At 57.2% G+C, this 17,858-nt stretch overlaps 1 protein-coding gene across 1 annotated transcript in view; it reads right to left on the bottom strand.

Annotated features, from left to right (window-relative positions):
• Positions 1-624: 624 nt before the first annotated feature.
• Positions 625-17,858, bottom strand: part of PPARGC1B (PPARG coactivator 1 beta) — a 46,150-nt gene continuing 28,916 nt past the window's right edge. Inside the window, exons 2-12 of the mRNA XM_030283730.4 lie at positions 16,570-16,743; positions 14,187-14,399; positions 12,353-12,463; positions 10,610-11,681; positions 10,114-10,150; positions 9,597-9,661; positions 8,446-9,199; positions 7,856-7,931; positions 6,998-7,119; positions 6,579-6,733; positions 625-5,019 (exon numbers count right to left, since the gene is read on the bottom strand). Of these exons, the coding sequence (XP_030139590.4) occupies positions 4,916-5,019; positions 6,579-6,733; positions 6,998-7,119; positions 7,856-7,931; positions 8,446-9,199; positions 9,597-9,661; positions 10,114-10,150; positions 10,610-11,681; positions 12,353-12,463; positions 14,187-14,399; positions 16,570-16,743 (2,883 nt within the window). The 3' untranslated portion in view covers positions 625-4,915. The remainder of the gene's footprint in view (positions 5,020-6,578; positions 6,734-6,997; positions 7,120-7,855; positions 7,932-8,445; positions 9,200-9,596; positions 9,662-10,113; positions 10,151-10,609; positions 11,682-12,352; positions 12,464-14,186; positions 14,400-16,569; positions 16,744-17,858) is intronic.

Genomic DNA, 17,858 nt, shown 5'->3' with positions numbered 1-17,858 from the left:
AGCACTCTGGTTCCCAGGGCCTGCTCTCCTGGCCCCAGTGCCTCTCCAGCTGCCATCCTCAGTTGCACAGCTGCTGCATCACCACCTGGAGTCTTTTCCACATTTTTACCTGCTCTCTTACTCCACTCCAGAAATTCGGAGGAGCAGGCCCGGCTTCATTTTTCACCCACTCCATCTGGAGTTTCTTCAGGAGGGTCCTGTGGCACTGGCACCTCTCAAAGTCGAGATTGCAGAGCCCAGATTTTCCCTGCATGACTTAAACTGGGAGAAGCCACACGTAAAATAGCAACACTCAGCAATATTCCCAGGCAGGAGCTGCATCCTTGGCAGCTGGGAGCCTCTGCCACCCTCCTGGCCCTGGCACAGCCCCACTGCCAGCCAGGCAGGGTGAAACACCTCACCCCGAGCAGACTTTCACTAGAAACTGAAGTACAGCAGCACAAACTGGTTCCTTTTTTTGTTCTTTCCACTTTATAGTATATATGTTATCGTTTATTTATAGGCAGATCACTTCACTATTTACAGTACATGAGCGTAGAGATTCTACAGTCTTTTTGATGTAAACAAGAAACTCCACGGCAGGGGAGTCTGGAAAAAGAAGCCAGTTCTGAAGTATTTACACAATTTAAAATAGAACTTTTATACCCACTGGATAGATATAGAGAATACATTGAGCGATTTGGTTAAATTATCTATGAAACTATAGAATCTGACAATGTAAAAATACAAGAAAACGTTCTCTCATTTTAGAAGGTAGACAGTTAAATCACACTAGAAATAAATCTCCTCTTTTTTAAAAATAATAATAATAATAATAAAGGAAAGGCATACGAATCCATGCCATCTTTTAAGGTTAAAGTATATTACATAAATAAGGACACAACAGAACGGAACTGGGGGAAAAATTAAGTGAAATATAAAAAAAACACTACCAATTAAAAAAAAATACTAAAAACTTGATTCTTAATCATAGAGGGATCAATTCTGCTGCTTTTACTTACTCTGCAAGTAGAAAATTGCAGGGTTACGTTGTACTTAGCATGAGCAACAGAGGCAGAATTGGCCCCTAATAATTATGAGCAGTGTCCTTTTACATTAAAAAAAAAAAAAAGAAGAAAAACACAGAATTTAGCTTTTTAATATATAAATAACAATGCAGATGTGCCCCTTTTTAGGTGAAATTCTTACACCTGTCTGAAGAAATGCATCAATTGAACCGTTCTCTCTCTTTCTCACATGCACTCACACACTCCCTCCCCAGCTCCTGCTGCTGCCCCTGGCCCCGGGGAGGGTGAGGGAAGAGGAATGAAACCCCAAAATGAAACCCCAAAATGAAACCCCAAAATGAAACCCCAAAGCTGCATTTGGCTCTGTATTGCTTGAGATTGTCAGGGACAGACTTAGAACAGAACGGGCGTCGGGTTCAGCTCCAACGCCGGGGCACCTCAGGACTCAGCAGACCTCCAGAAAGAATAAAAAATCCCCCAAAAAAGGAAAAACCGTGTTGATCTGCAATTGCAAAACTCACTGCACGGTGCAGAGCTGAGATCAGGCTCAGCACCGCAACGTGGTGACTGCACTGCTGCTTCCTGCAGGATGTGCAGCCTTCGGGCGCTGAGGAAATGAGAGAAAGCTTTGCTTTGGGGCAGCATCCCACCTAAAACCTGGGATTGTCCTCTGCATTCAGCCCACACACTCAGAAACTGTGTTTCTCCGTGGAGAAACAGGGACACGCTGGATTCCAGCCAGAAACCTGCTGCCCCACCCTGAACACCGAGTTTTTCTGGGGCAAACCTGTGCAAAACAAGCAAAGGGGCATTTTATCAGAAACTCTTCACACATTCAGCATTTCCCCCACAGCACCTGCAGGAAACGGCTGGGAGACGTTCTATACTTACACAGTTTTAAAAAAATAAATCTCCTCCTGACTTATTGCCTACCAGAATAAACCCTTTGGCTCCCAGTTTCTCCTGCCCCATTTCCCTGTCAGCACCCAAACCTTATAGGCAGCTCAGGAGGGAGCTCTCACCTGCCCCTGTGCCCGACCCACCTTCCTGCAGACTCGAGCACTGTGAGCTAAAGACACCTTTAGAGTAAAAAAACCCATAAAATTAAAAAAAAAAAAAAAAAAAAAGGAAATCAAGTGGAAATTTACATTTCACCCAGTCCTAAAAGGTGGGGGAAGCCCCAGGGCAGGCAGCAGACAGCCCAAGGGGCTCTAAGCATAGTGCATAAATCTGGAAAAGAAAGATTTTTGTTGGGGAGGAGGGAAAACAAACCATCCCAAGTGAACAGAAAAAAATGTAAAAAAAAAACCCCAAAAAAAGCAAAAAAACCCACAAAAAACCACACACACACAAAAAAAAAAAAAAGAAAAGAAAAAAAAAAAGAAAAAAAAAGAAAACCCAACCCCACTTATAGGCTTCAGGCACCACAAAGACCACTTATTGCGTCTCCTCCTACCCTGGGGCTGCAGTACTGATGAGCTCTGTGCAGGACCAGCTCTCTCCTTCCCCAGCACTGGCCTTGGGACCCAGCAGCGGGGCTGGGGCCGACCCAGGGCACCCAGCCACAGGAAAACACTGGGAAATTCTGGATCTGGGTACACCAAAACCAGTGCTTGGGAAGTGACTGAGTGATCCCCTGGAGTGGGCTGGAGCCCCCCCAGCTCTGCACTGACCCTTCCCCTCCACCACCCTTGATGCATCCCCAGCAGGGCCCAGCCATGGGTGCCCCCAGCTGAGTGGGAGATGGAAGAATTCCACTTAATTTGCTTCTCTTTTTTGTTTTTTTCTTTCTTTTTCTTTTTTTTTCTAACTTGGTTTTTTTTGTGGTTTTTTTTTTTGGATTGATCGTTTCCTGAAAAACATCAGCACAGCACAGGACAGTACTACCCACCCTAAATGTGTCGCTATATACATTCTACATAAGCTCTATAGCAATCACATGTAAACATCATCATCGTGAGGAAATACTAGGACAGAAAAAGGCAAAGCTACAATGAGGCAATTGCCAATAGCAGATGCTCAGTCTCGGCCAGAGCTGCTCATGGTCGCTAAGGTGGGATGAGAACCGGGGGATTTTGGGGAGGAGAGAGGCCAGATGTGGCTGCTGAGGCTGGAATGGCACAAGGACTGTTCCCTGGCAGTGATGGGCACCGCTGGCAGCCCGGGCACCCTGCGGGCACTGCCGGGCTGGCTGTCGGCAGAACCACGGCTCTGCCGAGGGGAGCAGCCAGGGAGCTGTGCTGGTGTGGGTGCTGCTGGCACTCCTGCTCCTGCCAGAGCCCAGCTGCACCCCAGGGGCCGCCCTGGCAGGGCTCTGGCTCCTGGCATCACATCTGGTGCCATTTCCCAGCCTCTGGTCACTCTCCCTGCAGGACGGAACGTGCCCGGGGAGCCGGGGATAAAACCCCCAGGTCACGGGGAGGGGAGACCCCAGGAGACTCTAATCTATCTATTGGCATAATTAAGGCTATAATATTCTATCTACAGAGGATGGCTGAATCCCTAGTGGTCTCTGGGGCTCAAAAACAAAAGGAGAAGGTGGCAATGGCTCGAGGAGCAGCGAGGTTCCTGCTCCCTTGGGAAAACAGAGCCTCTGGCTGGCTGCTGGTGGGCTTTGCTCCGGCTGGTGGGGGGCTGTGTGCCCTTCCCACCACACCCACACACGGAGGGCAAGTCCACAGGTACATTTTACACTTAAATCCAGAGGCAGAGCTGTGCCCCGGGGCGCTGGCGGGTGCAGGACGGATCCGGGGTGCGGGTGGGTGCTGGGACGTGTATGGCTTATCAGCTACAGGGCAGGGTGCTGGGTGGGTGCTCAGGGTGGGTGCTGTGCCCTGCTCCTCTGGGTTTGGGGCTTTGGGCTGGATTTGGGGCTGGCTGCCCAGTGGGAACACGGTCTTCTCGCCCCGCTTGCTCTGCAGGGTGTGGAAGCCAGTGTGGATCAAGCCACAGGGCCTGGCCAGTCTCCCAACCATCCAAGGAGCTGGAGAGGAGCCAGCTCCTCTGCACGGACCAGAGACATCCATCCCCAGGCTGTGCCAGCAGGAGCCCTGTGCCCAGCTGGCTGCAGCCCCCCAGCCCCTCTCGCCTGGCTCAAAGGCAGCAGAGGCCAGAGCAGCGCTGGCTGCAGGCAGGGCATCCCTCTCCCACCCTCTGCAGCCTGCAAAGCTGCACCCATCACCCACCAGGACCCAGCTCAGCACGGGGGTGATGCTGGGGGGCTCGGGCCATGCCAGCACGAAGAATGGCTTTGACAGCAAAGGGGGTGACCCCGGGGCAAGCACCGAGCACCCCGGTTTGCCAGCAGGGGAGGCAGGGGAATGTCAGCTCTGTGACTGCTCTGACCCCCCATTTGCTGAGTGGCAAGTGCCTCATTACAGTGCATAGTTAAAAATCAAGGAAGCGGTACAATAAATCTGAATTACAGTACATCTGAGCCATAAATACATTTTTTTTTAAGTATATACTTTTTTTTTTCTTCTCTTCTTCTATTAAAAATTAGTTTATAATCCTGATTCTATTCACAATGAACAATTTCATCATCACACACTACAGACAAAAAAATGTTATGGTGAACACAGCTGCAACTCCACGGCGGGAGCATGGGGAGGGCTGGGAGGGGGAAGAGGGGCCGGGGGGCTCCTAGGCTCACCCTAAAACAACCAGTCAGAAGCAGAGGGGGGGACTAACGTGTGGCAGTGAGACATCAACACCATGGGGACTCACAGACAGAAGCAGCTTTGTTCAATGTAAACATCGATCAGGGACAGCAGTCTCTCTCTCGCGGGCGTGCTCTCGCTCTCTCTCGCTCTCTCGCTTGCCATAGACTGAATAATTTCTTTGAAAACGTAAACATATTGGAAGTGCCTTGACTGAGGTATTGAGGTATTCCTCCAAGGTTAAGGCTGTTACCGATGCAGGCTGAGCTGGGCCTCCTGCAGCAAGCTGTCGAAATCCATGGCCTCGTACTTGCTTTTCACCTGGGCTGGGGAGGACTCGTCCGTGCTGCAATCTGGGGATGGCAGCGACAGAAGGCAGATGGGTCAGGGTCAGGGAGGGGGGCACCAGCGTCCTGTCTGCCTCAGGGGGAGGGAAACTGAGGCACAGCAGGGCACTGCTCACTGCCCTGCTGCTGCACAGCCAGGCTGCACACAGCGGTGACGGTGACAGGGCTGGGGCAGAGGGGCAGCTGGGCAGGGCACACACCACTGGTGCTCACTGCCAGGGGTGAAAACATCTGCTGGGAGCATGAGGATTTGGAGGGGCTGACACAGGGCCATGCCATGGGAGCCGTGCTGGTGGCAGAGCCAGCCTGCTCCACTGCCAGCCCCGTGCCAGGAGCTGAACACAGAGTGCCCCTGGAAGGCCCAGGGAATTCAGCACGTGGCAAAACTCAGGCTGCTCAGTTTCACAGCAGCTTAACATTTTGGGTGTATATTTTTGAATGGTGTGGTTGCATTTCACCTCTGCCTGGGAGCTCCCCTTCTTATCCTGTAGCAGGATGAGCAGGATTTTAGGAATGAGCTGGGCTGTGCAGGAAGGGGGTCACTGGTGGCTCTGCAGAAATCAGGAGAGGAGCACTCAGGGAGCTTCTCTTAGGCAGAGGGGCAGCTCCCCACAGCACTGCAGAGTCACCATCTTCCTCACAGAGTGCTATCTGGTTCCTAATTTCTCTGTGCCCAAAATGGGAGGCTCTGGGATTTATTTAGATGAGCAATGGGCATTTGTGCCCACAATCAAAGTTAAGGGATGGCTGCTCTAAGCAGAGCAGATACTGCAAGGTGATAAAAAAATCAGGGAGCACTTGTATCAGATGGGGCACCTGGAGGTAAGTCAAGACTTGGGGCTTTATTTCCTGGACCTCAGTCTTTCACTCATCAAATAATATCTAGAACCCTTCAGCCTCTGCAGAGGGTACAGAAATAAACATGCAGCGTTGGTGAAACACCTGAAGCAAGGAGGGCTGGGCAAAGCCTGGAACACATTTGTCTTACAGGACTAGCACAGGGTTTGGCTCCTGGCCCTCAGCTCAGGCTGCAGCCCTGGTGACACAGACACCGAGACCTTGCTGAAGCACTGAAAGGATTAATGCGACCACAGCACATTTCAGTGCTGTCACTTTGGCTCCAGAGTGCATGTGCAGCGTGGTGAATCTGTCCTGCAGAGCAGCAAACCACCCACATCACCTCCTGGGCTAATGAAATGCTGCTGACTGCCTTCTCTAATGCCTGGGGAGGGAGTTTTCTGCTGGAGAGCCTCCAGCACTGTGCAGAAACTCAGCAGACACAGGATGGGCTGCGCTCAGCCGAGACCCGGCAGCCCTGGGCTGTGATGCCACATTTTGCAGCCAACACACCCTGAGGCCTCACACCATTTTTTTTTCTGTCTCCCCAGATCCCAAATCTACCTGTCTGAGCCATGAGCATTCCCATGAGCCCTGGGAAAGGCAGCGGGCTTTTCCTGCAGCCCCTGAAGGCGTTTGGGATCCCTGCGTGACCGGGGCTCAGCAGTGCAGTGTGCTCTAACAGCTCTGTGCTGATAAAAGAGACAAAGCAGCTGCTGCTTCCTCACCCAGGTCAGCGTATCTGGTCCAGAAGAAGCGGCCCAGGCCACCAGAGCTGAGCTGGAAGGAGGGCTCGTTCCTCTTCCGTAGCGAGGGGCCGTTCTTCAGCGATAAGGCGGCGTGCTCGGAATAGCGGTACGTGATGAAGCCGTACTTCTCCCCCCTGAGCAACCAGAGAGAAAGTTCAAGATATGATGAGCCCCACAGCCCTTGTGATGCAGCACTACACCCCTGGCCCATCATTCTTCTGCTCCTCCATCCCACAGATCCCCTTGGAGCCCTGGATCTCCCTGAAAAAGGCACCAAGACCGAGGGCTCAGCTAACCCAGGGGATTGATGTGGCACTGCCTGGCAGTGCTGTGGGGTTTGAGGAGAGGAGCTGCCTGAAGCTGCTGGAGCCCTGGCCCACAGCTCACTGCCCACCCACCTGTTAGTCCTGGTCAGGACCTGACACTCCACGATTTCACCAAACACCTCGAAGCGTTTCTTCAGCTCGCTGGAGCTCATGCTGCTGGAGAGGTTTCTGATGTACACCACCCGGCCTTCCCCCTGCCAAAAGCAACCAACAGCTTTCAGGCTTGGACCTGCACCTCTGTGCTGCTGATGGGCTGTGGAGGAGCCCCTGCAGCAGTGGGAAACACAGCCATGGACACAGCCTGGCATCTCCAGGATCTGGCTGTCTCCACTCCAGCCAGGTCACAGTGTTCCCCCGGCACAGACATAACCAGGCTGGAGCAGCCACTGCCCCCTTCTTCTAAAATTCTCCTGCATTCTTGCAGCTTCTCCTGGCAAATGTGGGATAGATTCCCAAGAATTGTCAGAGGCAAAATCCAATTGCATTGCAGGAAAAAGTGCCAAAGCAGCACGTGTGAGTGTGTGTGTGTGTGCACAACAGCAGGGAGCACCAATTGTCTCTCCCACGTGCCCACTCCTCTCCCAGCTCTCTCCACGTGCCCACGGGTTCCTGCTGCACAGGGATGCAGCAGGGCTGTATCTGTGACATCAGGGATTCCCCAGTTCACCCCACAAACTGCCAGTGCCAAGTGCACTGAGGCACCAGCGTAGGATGCTCTGGGCATCGCTGTGCCAAGGACTCCATGTATTGCCAATGCTGGCGGCTTCTGCTGCACGTCGGCTTTTCCTCCCCGCACCACCCCCTGTCCTTGTTTAACACTGGCCTCGCACCAAGGGATGCTGAAGCCAGGGCTAATGGGCTCCACTGCTGCTTTTTGGAGCAGGAGATGAGCCGAGGGCTGGCCCTGCTTTGGGGTCCCCTCTCACTTACGATGGCCTTTTCCCGTCTCTTCTTCAGCTGGCCCCGCTGCCCGCTCCCGCCCTGACACTGCTCGCCGTTCTCACACCTGCAAGGGAGGGACAGGAGGTCAGCCTGGGGCTGGGGGAGCTGCTGGGGAAGCTTCAGACGTCAGTGAGAAGCTGAGACACCCACAGGAGTGGGTGGGCACTTGGGGGGCACTGGGAGCCAAGGAGAGACTGGGGTCTGGAAACACTGGAAAGAACACTGCCAAGTTTTCTCTCATAGATGCCAGGGTGTCCCCAGCCCCTTCCCAGGCCTGGCTGGGGTGCCTGCCCATGCCCTGCCACCCATGGAACCCCCTGGCTGCTTCAGTACTCCACTGCTTCCTCAGGCCATGGCTGACACTTGCAGCAGCGGCTGATGCAGCACCAATTATTTTCATCGTTTTTCTTTCACTGATTAGCATTACTACTTGCAGCACCAATAATTTTCACAGTTTTTCTTTCATTAATTAGCATCTTTACTACTTGGGCCAGCAGAGCAGAGAGCACTGGGGCTGCCCTGCACCATGCTGAAAGTTCAGGGGACAAAAGCAGTGCCAATGTCCCCGTGTCCCCTACCTGAAGGTGCGTCTGCTGGCGGGTGACCGTGACCGGCAGCACGAGGAGCCCGAGCTGGACCTGCTCCGGGAGCAGTAATGCAAACTGCTCCTGGAAAGGGCGCTTCTCCTCAGGCACAGCTCGGTGTCGCCATGCTCCTCCTCTTCCTCCTCCTCATCCTCCTCATCCTCCTCCCCGGGGGAGCCGCTCTCGCTGCAGCTGTCCTCAAAGACGGTGTCATACTCGGGGGTCTTGCAGAAGACCATGTCCTCCTCGTCGAGGGCACTGTCCAGAAAGCCAAAGTGCTTTGTTAAGCTGGCTCTGATCTCCTGGTCTCTCAGCTGCTTGACTCCGTCCTTCCAGAGCATCTCAGCGCCCGTGTCCTTGCCGAGCTCCAGCCCCTGGTAGTGGGCGGCCGGGACCCTCCTCTTGTGCTCCGTCTCCACCTGGCTCGGGGGCTCCCACGACTTGAGCACCTTCCTCTGCAGGGCAGGCTCGGGTTTCAGCACCTGGCAGTAGTCGTGGTCCCCGAAGGAGCGGGAGAAGGGCCGCTTGAGCAGGCCCTGCTGCTCGGGGAGCGGGCGCGCCCGGCTCAGGTGGGCCAACAGCTCCGTCCTCTCCGGCTGCTTCCTGGGGGCTTTCCTCGCCGCATCCCCGGCGGCGCCCCCGGGGCTGGGGGCCATCCCCTCCTCCTTCCCTGCCTCCTGGGGGATGTCTGGCTTGTACAGGTCCTCCTCGGCGGGTTTATATGGCGGAGTGGTGGGCGGTGTGAGACCTGGACCCCCAAACAAAGGGCAGGAGTCAGCTCTGCCCCCTCCGGCCTGCCCTGCCCCACCCCAGTGCTGGGCCGCCTCATCCAGTGGCACTTTTGGGAACAAGAAGGATGCCTTGATCCCAGTAGGGACCAGAGGACTCTCCCTTTCCTCCTGGCTCATGCAGGGACCCCCTGAACAGCTCCTCCCCCCACAAATGGGAGCACAGTCCCCTGAGCTGCTCAAGGTGCTCGGACGTGGCAGTGCACAGCAGTCTCCTGTGTCTGCAGTGTGAAGGGGATGAAGGTGCCCCCTTGGTTGGGTAGGCTGGAACTGATGCCTCCAGACTGAATCTAGGGTAAATGAGCCCCTTCCTAGAGTACATTTTTGCAAAACTAAAAAATTCAAAGCCTGTCCTACCTGCTGTCCCACACAGCTCCACAGTCAGCATTGGCTCAAAGTTTCTCTTCCCAAAGGTTGGGTCACTGGAGAAGAGCAGAAAACCAGGAGAGAGAAAGTGTGAGGTGAACCACAGCCCCAAAACCCAAAAAAAGCAAGCTGAGAAAACACTTCCCACAAGTGAACCCTCCCACTTTGGCTGCTGCCTGACAGAGTAATCCCACGAGGGCAGTGGGGTGAGCAGCTCCAGGGCAGACACGGAATGCCCTGCCCTGGGCAGGGGACTCTGCCAGCTCCTTGCACCCTGTGGCTCCCCACAGCACCGTGCTCAGCAGTGCAGCTCCCTGTGCCCTGCAGACAGCTCCCTGTGCCCTGCAGACAGCTCCCTGTGCCCTAAAAACACAGCTCCCTGTGCCCTGCAAACAGCTCCTGTGCCCTGCAAACAGCTCCTGTGCTGGCTGCAGAGGCCCTGCCCAGCCACACAACCCCAGGCAGTTTCCAGCCCCGGACTGGTTCGTTCAGCCCCACCTGCACTTACGTTTGTGCCAAGGACAGCGTGAGACACCTGGGTGTTTCTGAAAGGCAGGAAGAAGCAGGTTACCAGTGGAGTTGTACCCCTGCAGTGCCCACTGAGAGGGACAGCTCACGCTGCCAGGGCTAAGCCACTCCTGCACTTGCAACTTGCTGGGGTTTTGGGGCACCACTGCAGCTGAACCCCAGAGCCCAGACTCAGGGAGAACCCACAGGGAAAAACCAGGAGGGATGGGGCAACCTGGTCCCTGCTGGGCTGTGGCCACACCAACTCCTTCACCTCATTATAAGGATGGGGAAACTGAGGCAGAAAACACCCACGGATTGAAAAAGCATCCCAAAGGAGAGCCGATCACACATGGGACCCCCAGGCAGGCAGCACAGGGGCTGCTCACAGCTCTCCTGCCAGCTGAGTGCCCAGCACCTGGCCACAGCAGGGATGGCACGGGCAGCACGGGCACGCTGGGGAGGGCGAGCAGAGCGACAGCCCCCAAGCCCCTCACCTGTTTGCTCCAGGAGGGCGCAGCGCCGGCTCTCGGTGCCCACCTCGCCATCCCCCAGCGAGCCCAGGCAGAGGGGCTGGGGCTCTGCCGACGGGGCTGTGCCCCCCACCTCCACTTCGGCCGCCGGCTCTTCGGCAGAGAGCCCCTCCAGCAGCGGGCACGGCGCGGCCTCCCTGCAGCCCAGGGGCATGGAGGGCTCGGGATGGGGCTCCTCCAGGAAGGAGAGCCAGTGCCCGAGCTCGGGGTTGAGTCTCTTGGAGCGGCGCACGGCGTAAACGGCGCTGTCCTGCTTGCGGGGCGCCTTCCCCGCGCCCGCCGTGCCCTCCTGCCTCCTGGCATCGTCCTCCAGCTCCCGCGGCGCCTCCGCCTCGGGGCTCTGCCGCGGCTCGCCCCTCTCTGCTGCCGCTGCTCTCGCTCTGGACGTGCAAGTCCCACTGGCATCCTCCCCGTGGGGCGGCACGGGGGAGCAGGAGCCGGGCGGCCGTGCCAGGGCGGCATACACGGGCTTGCCCAGGCGGTATGGCTTGCTGACATCGCACAGCAGGTCCCGTGCAAGCAGCTCCTTCAGGATGGAGAAGGATGCTCCGGGTTTCCTGCAGCTGCCCTGCCAGGCGCAGCCCGGCCGACCCTGGGCGCTGCCCGGCGCGGGGGCACAGTCCGCTTTGGCTCTCTTGAAGGGGCTGCCGCAGGGCTGGGGCGCGCTGCCGGCGGGGTCGCGGGCGGGCAGCTTGCGAGGGGGCAGGCAGTAGGTGTGCATGTAGCGGATCAGCTCCAGCACCGAGTGCAGCTCCCCCTCGCACGAGAACTGGCTGCCCGTGCCATCCTCCGCTGAGGACAGCGCGGCCACCGAGTCGCCGGAGCTCAGCGAGTCCTCGCTGGAGTCGCTGTCGTCCTCGTGGTGGGCACAATCGCCCGGGGACGGGTGGTGGCTGCTGCCGGGGCACTCCTCGGGTGCCTGGGGGGCTTTGGTCTGGGAGCAGGAGGTGCTGGAGGTGAGGTGCCGGTGCAGCTCCGTGCAGCTGCGGCTCTGTGCCTGCGGGACGCTCGCCCTCCTGTCCCGGGGACCCTCCGCCTTCCGAGAGGAGAGAGGAGAAAGTCAGCCCTGAGCCCCACGGCCACGACCCTGGGGGGAGGCTGACAGAGCCACCCCACACCCTGGGGTTCTGCCTCACCAGCACCCTGACCTCCCTGGGCTCAGCCCCGTGCCCCGAGTGCTGCCCCTCCTGCAGGCAGCGATGCTCCTTCTCCCCAGGAGGGATCTGCTGCTCTTCCCTCACAATCTAACTGGCCAGGCCTAATGCACCGCACCAGCACCATTAGCAAGGCAAAAGGGAAATTCTCTGGTGGCACCTTCCGCCGGGTTTCAGACTGGCTCAGGTGTTGGGGTGGGCTCTGCAGTAAGACAGGCAGCAACTCCTGGCCAAAAGCCTTGACTTGGGCTGAGAGTCAGCAGGGAGGGGGGCGAGGGGGTGAGCACATGGGACTTTCACAAATGGGTGCTCAGAGAAGTTGGGAGAGGCCAAACCCCCCTGGGTTCAAGTGAGATCAAGGTGTTTCTTAGCACAGCACGAAGTCTAACGTTTTGCAGAGCCCAGACTGCATCAGACAGGGACGGGAGCACAGGGGGTGACAGTCCCTGCCTGTTCCCAACGCCTTGCCCAGCCCGGAGGCTGCTCACACTCCCCAGCACCATCCTTTGGGCCAGCTCCCAGGAGGTGGGTGCTGCAGGGGCTCCAGAAGTACCTTTGTGCAGGGCCGTGGGGGCCGGGACTTTGGGGTCCCCGGGCGCCGGGCGCTCCCGTCCCGCTGGGCCTCGCAGCTTGGAGGCGACGGAGACAGGAGCAGCTTCTTCAGCTGCAAAGAGAAGGGGCAAGAAAAGGAGTCGGCACCGCAGCGAGGGCAGGAGAAAACACCCCTTGGCTCACGTGTGAGCACATCCATCCCCGAGCATCCGACCCAAAAATGGGGCAAAACAAGTATCAGGCAGGGAGGGTTGGGGTTAGTAGTTCCCAGCTCCTCGGGGCTGTGGGGCAGGTGCCTGGCTGCGGGCAGCCCTGTGGGGGTCGGGGATGTCCCCACAGCATTCAGCCCACGGACCCCCAGGCGGGTTGGGGCAGTGAGGACAGGAGGGAATTTACTTCCCACGGTGGCATCCCAACTTCTCACTCCATCACTTCTGCCCTGAGGTGACAGAGGCTTTACACTGGTGTGAGTGATGGGTTTGGACAGCTTGCTGAGTCCCTGTGAGAGGCTCATTTAGCCAAAACATCCAGAGAGGGCCTTGACTCATTAACGAGCATTCAAGGCGTTTTGCAGATGCAAATCCCTGTGGGATCTGTCAAGATTTCCCCCAGCACCGTGGCAAGCCCCTGGTCGCTGGGAGCGGGGTTTTCCCAGCTCAGCCGCAGTGCCACCACTTCTGATGGCAGGGTCAGCACATTGTCCTTCTACTCAACCCCAGTTCTGGTCAGGGGGAGGGAAAAACACCCCAGACCCCACACCCAGCAACAACATTTGAGATTGTGCCCATGTGGCGCTAACAACCGGAGGCAACAACAGCTCAACAGCAAGACGACTGCGTAGGCACCGGGGACTGCAGGAGAGACAGATCTGGGGGGTCAGGGACTGCTAGAAAAGGGGTGCCCGGGTCAGGGTCTGCCAGGAAATGCCAGCCAGGCCACCCACAGCTTTAGGAGAGAGGCTCCTGTGGGTGGAAGCGCCCAGCTCCCGTTCCCCCCCGCCCCTGCAACGTATACATCCTATATATACACATACAGGTCATGTGTGATATATACCCCTGCGGGGCGTGGGCGGTGGAAATGCACGCTGTCACCACTGGATGTCACTCCTCCCCTTGGCTGGGATTTTGGGGACACCCCGGGACCGGGCTGGGGGCTCTGGGGGGGACTGTGGGGCGCGGGCTGGGTGTCCTGTGCCAGGGAACCTCCCAGGCATGGCAGGAAACGCTCCCAGGTCATCCTGGCCAGGAAGGGGAGCGGGGCTGGAGCCCCAGGATTGCAGGGAACCAAGAGGGATGATCCAGCCACCAAATCTGAGGGACTGGAGGCCACACAGCCCCTGAGGGGCTTTGGTGGAAGGCACAGGGAGGGTCAAACCCTCCCACTGAAAGCTGAGGGCAGGGGCTGACACTCAGGCAAGTGTCAGCAGGGAGCTCAGGCCAGGGCAGAGCCAGGGGGAAAAGCCACCACTGCCCATGGGCACGGGGCTGGGATGAGCTGGGGAGAGCCCCGGGCAGCCCCACACCTGCAGGTGGGATTAAAAGCAGGTGTGGGTGTGCCAAAGCAGCCCCCAGCCCTCTGCCACCCGCCCCCACCCCGCCCAGAGATAGATTTGTATACACACAGCTCGTTCTGTGAGGATGGCAATGGAGGTGACAGCAATGATGCAGAACATGTATACGTATACAATACAAGTATATGCTTTGGTATTGACGGTTAAAGAGAGTTTTAAGCCTAGAATGAAAAAATTCAGACCTTGGCTTCCTATCATACCCATGCAGCCGGCTTATCTGGGGCTCATCCAAATCCACCTTAAACAGTAGGAAGTGGGTTCTTACTAGAGACAGCTCATCACACTCGGGGGCCGGGGGCGGCCCCCCCGTGACCGGGGCGGTGGGTTTGGGGGAGGGGGCAGGTGAGGTGGTGGCAGGGTTGAGCGTGTCCCCCTCTTCCATAGTTCGGAAGGCAGCCAGGCCCATGTCATCTCCCTGTATATCATCCAAAGTCTCGGTGAGGGCTGCCAGCAGCGCTTCGTTCTCGCTGTCTATTATCTGAAAGGAGCAGGCAGAGAAGAAAGAGGGGGTTAGGCTGAGCTGAGGGTCCCCGGGATGCTGGAGAGGGGACAGGGAGCAGCAGAGCCACAGCAGCTCCCACGCTTCCCAGTGACCCCACTGTGAGACCTGGAAGAGGAGCATCAGTCTGTCCACCTGCACCCCAGCAGGAGAAGAATGAATCAGAGCATCTTCCCTCCCCACAGTCCCTCCACCCCACCATGAGGCAAACAGCAGCAGAGGAAGGATCTGTCAGGAAAAAGCTCCTGGCCCAAATCCTCCTGACTCTGCAAGTGCAAGAGCTGTGAGCTCAGCAGGGCTGCCCAGGGGACGAGAGGGCACAGCCTCCCAGGAGGGCACAGGGAAGCTCTGCCCAGGCTGCACCACTGGCTTGTGACAACCACTCTGAGTTTTGTGCTCCCTGAAAGCCCCCAAACACAGAGAGCTCCTCGGGGGCTCTCAGCTCTCACACACACAGCCGGTGCACCAGTGCTCTGTGAGAGATCCTGTCCCGAGCACAGCCCCAGTCACTCCCAAATCTCCCATCAGCATCCCCAGATCATGCTGCTCACCCAAAACTAGGTCAGGAGAGCTGTAGTACAAGGCCCATCTCACCCTGGGCCAGGGGCTGCTCCTGCTTCCTCCCTGCCCCCTGCTCCAGCTTGGCTTGGGTCCCTCCTTTCAACTGGGCTTTGGCTTTGCTGATGCACCTCCAGCCTTCCCAGTGCCCTCCCAGTCCCACCCAGCCCCACGAGCTCCCTTCCAGTCTGGCAATACAATCTGAAGCCCAGAAGAGGATGAAGAAGCTGAGGAATGGCTGGAGCGAGCCAGGAGCTCCTTCTTTTTGGTCCTCCTTCATCACAATCTGAATGTAAACCATGTCCAGGGAGAAGCAGGCTACCATCAGCGATAAAATTAGCACAGGGGTGAAGTCAGGCTCACAGGCAGGACTGCTGCCTGCACAGAGCCTCCTGTGTTTCTCTCCTCTTGTTTGAAAATTAAACATCTTTTGTTCCATGCCCTAACCTTGCTCGCAGTTACTAGAGCAGGCTCCAGGGAAAGGCAGCAGGATGCTCCATTTTTGGCTCCGTTTCTTTTCCTCCTGTTATTGGCACGAGATTGCTGTGCATACAAGTTCAGTGGGATACATTTCATCATACTCCACTGCTCCTCATCCGCCTGGCTTTTGCATTTCTTTTCTGTTTATCTTTTCCCCAGGAAGTTCACGGAAAATATGCATCTCGTGATGAAGGTCCCTCAGCTGGACTGGACCATTTTCAAGCACAGCATCAGCCCAGCTTAAAAGCCAGAGGGTTGTTATTATGGGCAGGTTAGAAAATATTGAGGCTTTTTTTTTAAATCTCCTTGTTTAAATAGAAATCTTCCTCCTCCCAAAATGTAACCCAGGGTTGGTGATTAGCTGGTACCAGTGGGTCACAACCTCCTTGTGCAAGGGGGTAAAGGCTTGGGTGCTGCTCAGGAGGGCACAGAGACCCCAAGGACCGGCACATCCAGGGCATGGCATGAGCTTTGGGCAGGGCAAGGGGGCTGCCCAGCCTGCTCTGTGCCCAGTCCCCTCTGCATCCCCCTGCTTCCAACCTGTCTGTGCTGTGCCCACAGCCCTGCCCTGTGCCCACAGCTCCAGGAGAGGAGGGACATCAGCAGAGGGGCATGGAGCACTCCTGCCTGTGCCCAGGAGCATCCCCTGGCCCAGCTCTGCACCGTGCTGGCACAGCCACGGATCCATCCCAGCCCGGAGCTGAGGAGAGGAACACAGGGACACAGGGACACAGGGACACAGGGGGCTGCCAGGGCTGGGAACACAGAGGAAGGGGCTGCTTCCTGCTCCTGGGAAGGGGATTTTTCCAGTGCTGAGACCCCCGCACTGCCAGCCTGGCATTCCAGGAATGGAACAGGACACGCTGCACCCCGGTTTATTCCACTGTGCTGGATTATTCCCTGGCAATTCCAGTGAATAATCCAGCACAGGAGGGCTGGCTCAGCAGCCTCCTCCTCCTCCTCATTAGCCCTACTCCGCTTGCCCCATTTAGAGCCGGTGCACAAATTAATGGAGCACTAATCAGCTGGGGAGGAGATATTAATAGTCGTGTGTGCTGCCTCCTCCCACCCTCCTCTCCCCCTTGCCTCCATCCCCGGGGGATGGGGGTACCTGGAAGAGCTCGGAGTCGTCGGTGCTGTACTGGCTGGAGTCGGTCTCCGAGTGCTCCCCGCCCCACTGCAGCTCGCTGAAGCAGCCGGCAGAGTCCAGGTCACCGGCGTCCAGCTGGGACAGATCGATCTCGGGGAAGTCGGAGTAGAGGTGCTCCTCGCCAGACACCTCATACTGAGCACAGGAGAGGAGAGAAACAGCTGAGCCCAGAGGCGCAGGCGGTGGTGACAGCAGCATCCCCCCCGTGTCACCCCCACTGACCCACCCCTTGTGCTCCCAGCCCCGCTCCAGCCCCTCTGCCCAGGCGGCTCCGGGCACTGCCAGGGTGTGCTGGGCACCTTTTCACCCACCCGGCCTGCACAGCCTGGCACTGGTCACTGCAGCAGCCCCAGAGCTGCCACCAAAGCCCCGCTGCTGTCCCAGGTTGGAGCAGCAGGACCTGCGTGGGAAGAGCCTCGTCCCTCCCGGTGAGCAGGATGGTCAGGGCACAGCACGGCCCCAGCACTGTCATCCTGGGGGAAACTCCTGCCCTTGGTGTCCTAAAAGTGACATCCAGGGGCAATTCCTGCCTTTGGTATCCTAAAAATGACATCCAGGGGCAATTCCTGCCCTTGCTGCCCTAAAAATTCCTGCCCTTAGTACCCTAAAAGTGACATCCAGGGGCAATCCCTGCCTTTGGTATCCTAAAAATGACATCCAGGGGCAATTCCTGCCCTTGGTACCCTAAAAGTGACATCCAGGGGCAATCCCTGCCTTTGGTATCCTAAAAATGACATCCAGGGGCAATTCCTGCCCTTGGTACCCTAAAAGTGACATCCAGGGGCAATCCCTGCCTTTGGTATCCTAAAAATGACATCCAGGGGCAATCCCTGCCCTTGGTGCCCTAAAAATTCCTGCCCTTAGTACCCTAAAAGTCACATCCAGGGGCAATCCCTGCCTTTGGTATCCTAAAAATGACATCCAGGGGCAATCCCTGCCCTTGGTACCCTAAAAATTCCTGCCCTTAGTAGCCTAAAAGTCACATCCAGGGGCAATTCCTGCCCTTGCTGCCCCAAAAGTGACATCCAGTGCTGTCCTGGGGATCAGCACAGGAGCCCCGGGACAGCAGCACACAGGGCCAGCCTCACTCCTGGTGCTCAGCCTGAAGCACTCAGGACACCCCTCAGGGGAAGCTGCACATCCCAAAGGCCACCAAGGCCACCAGAGCTGCTCCCTGCACCCTGCGGGGCGAGGAGAACAGCGTGGAAATGAATGGATGGGTCTGAGAGCACCCAGGGTGATGGGAGCTG

This window comes from Taeniopygia guttata, chromosome 13 (genome assembly GCF_048771995.1).
Source record: "Taeniopygia guttata chromosome 13, bTaeGut7.mat, whole genome shotgun sequence".
Classification (NCBI taxonomy): domain Eukaryota; kingdom Metazoa; phylum Chordata; class Aves; order Passeriformes; family Estrildidae; genus Taeniopygia; species Taeniopygia guttata.
Note: the sequence above shows the minus strand (reverse complement) of the source record. Positions and strands in the feature narration are given on the sequence as shown.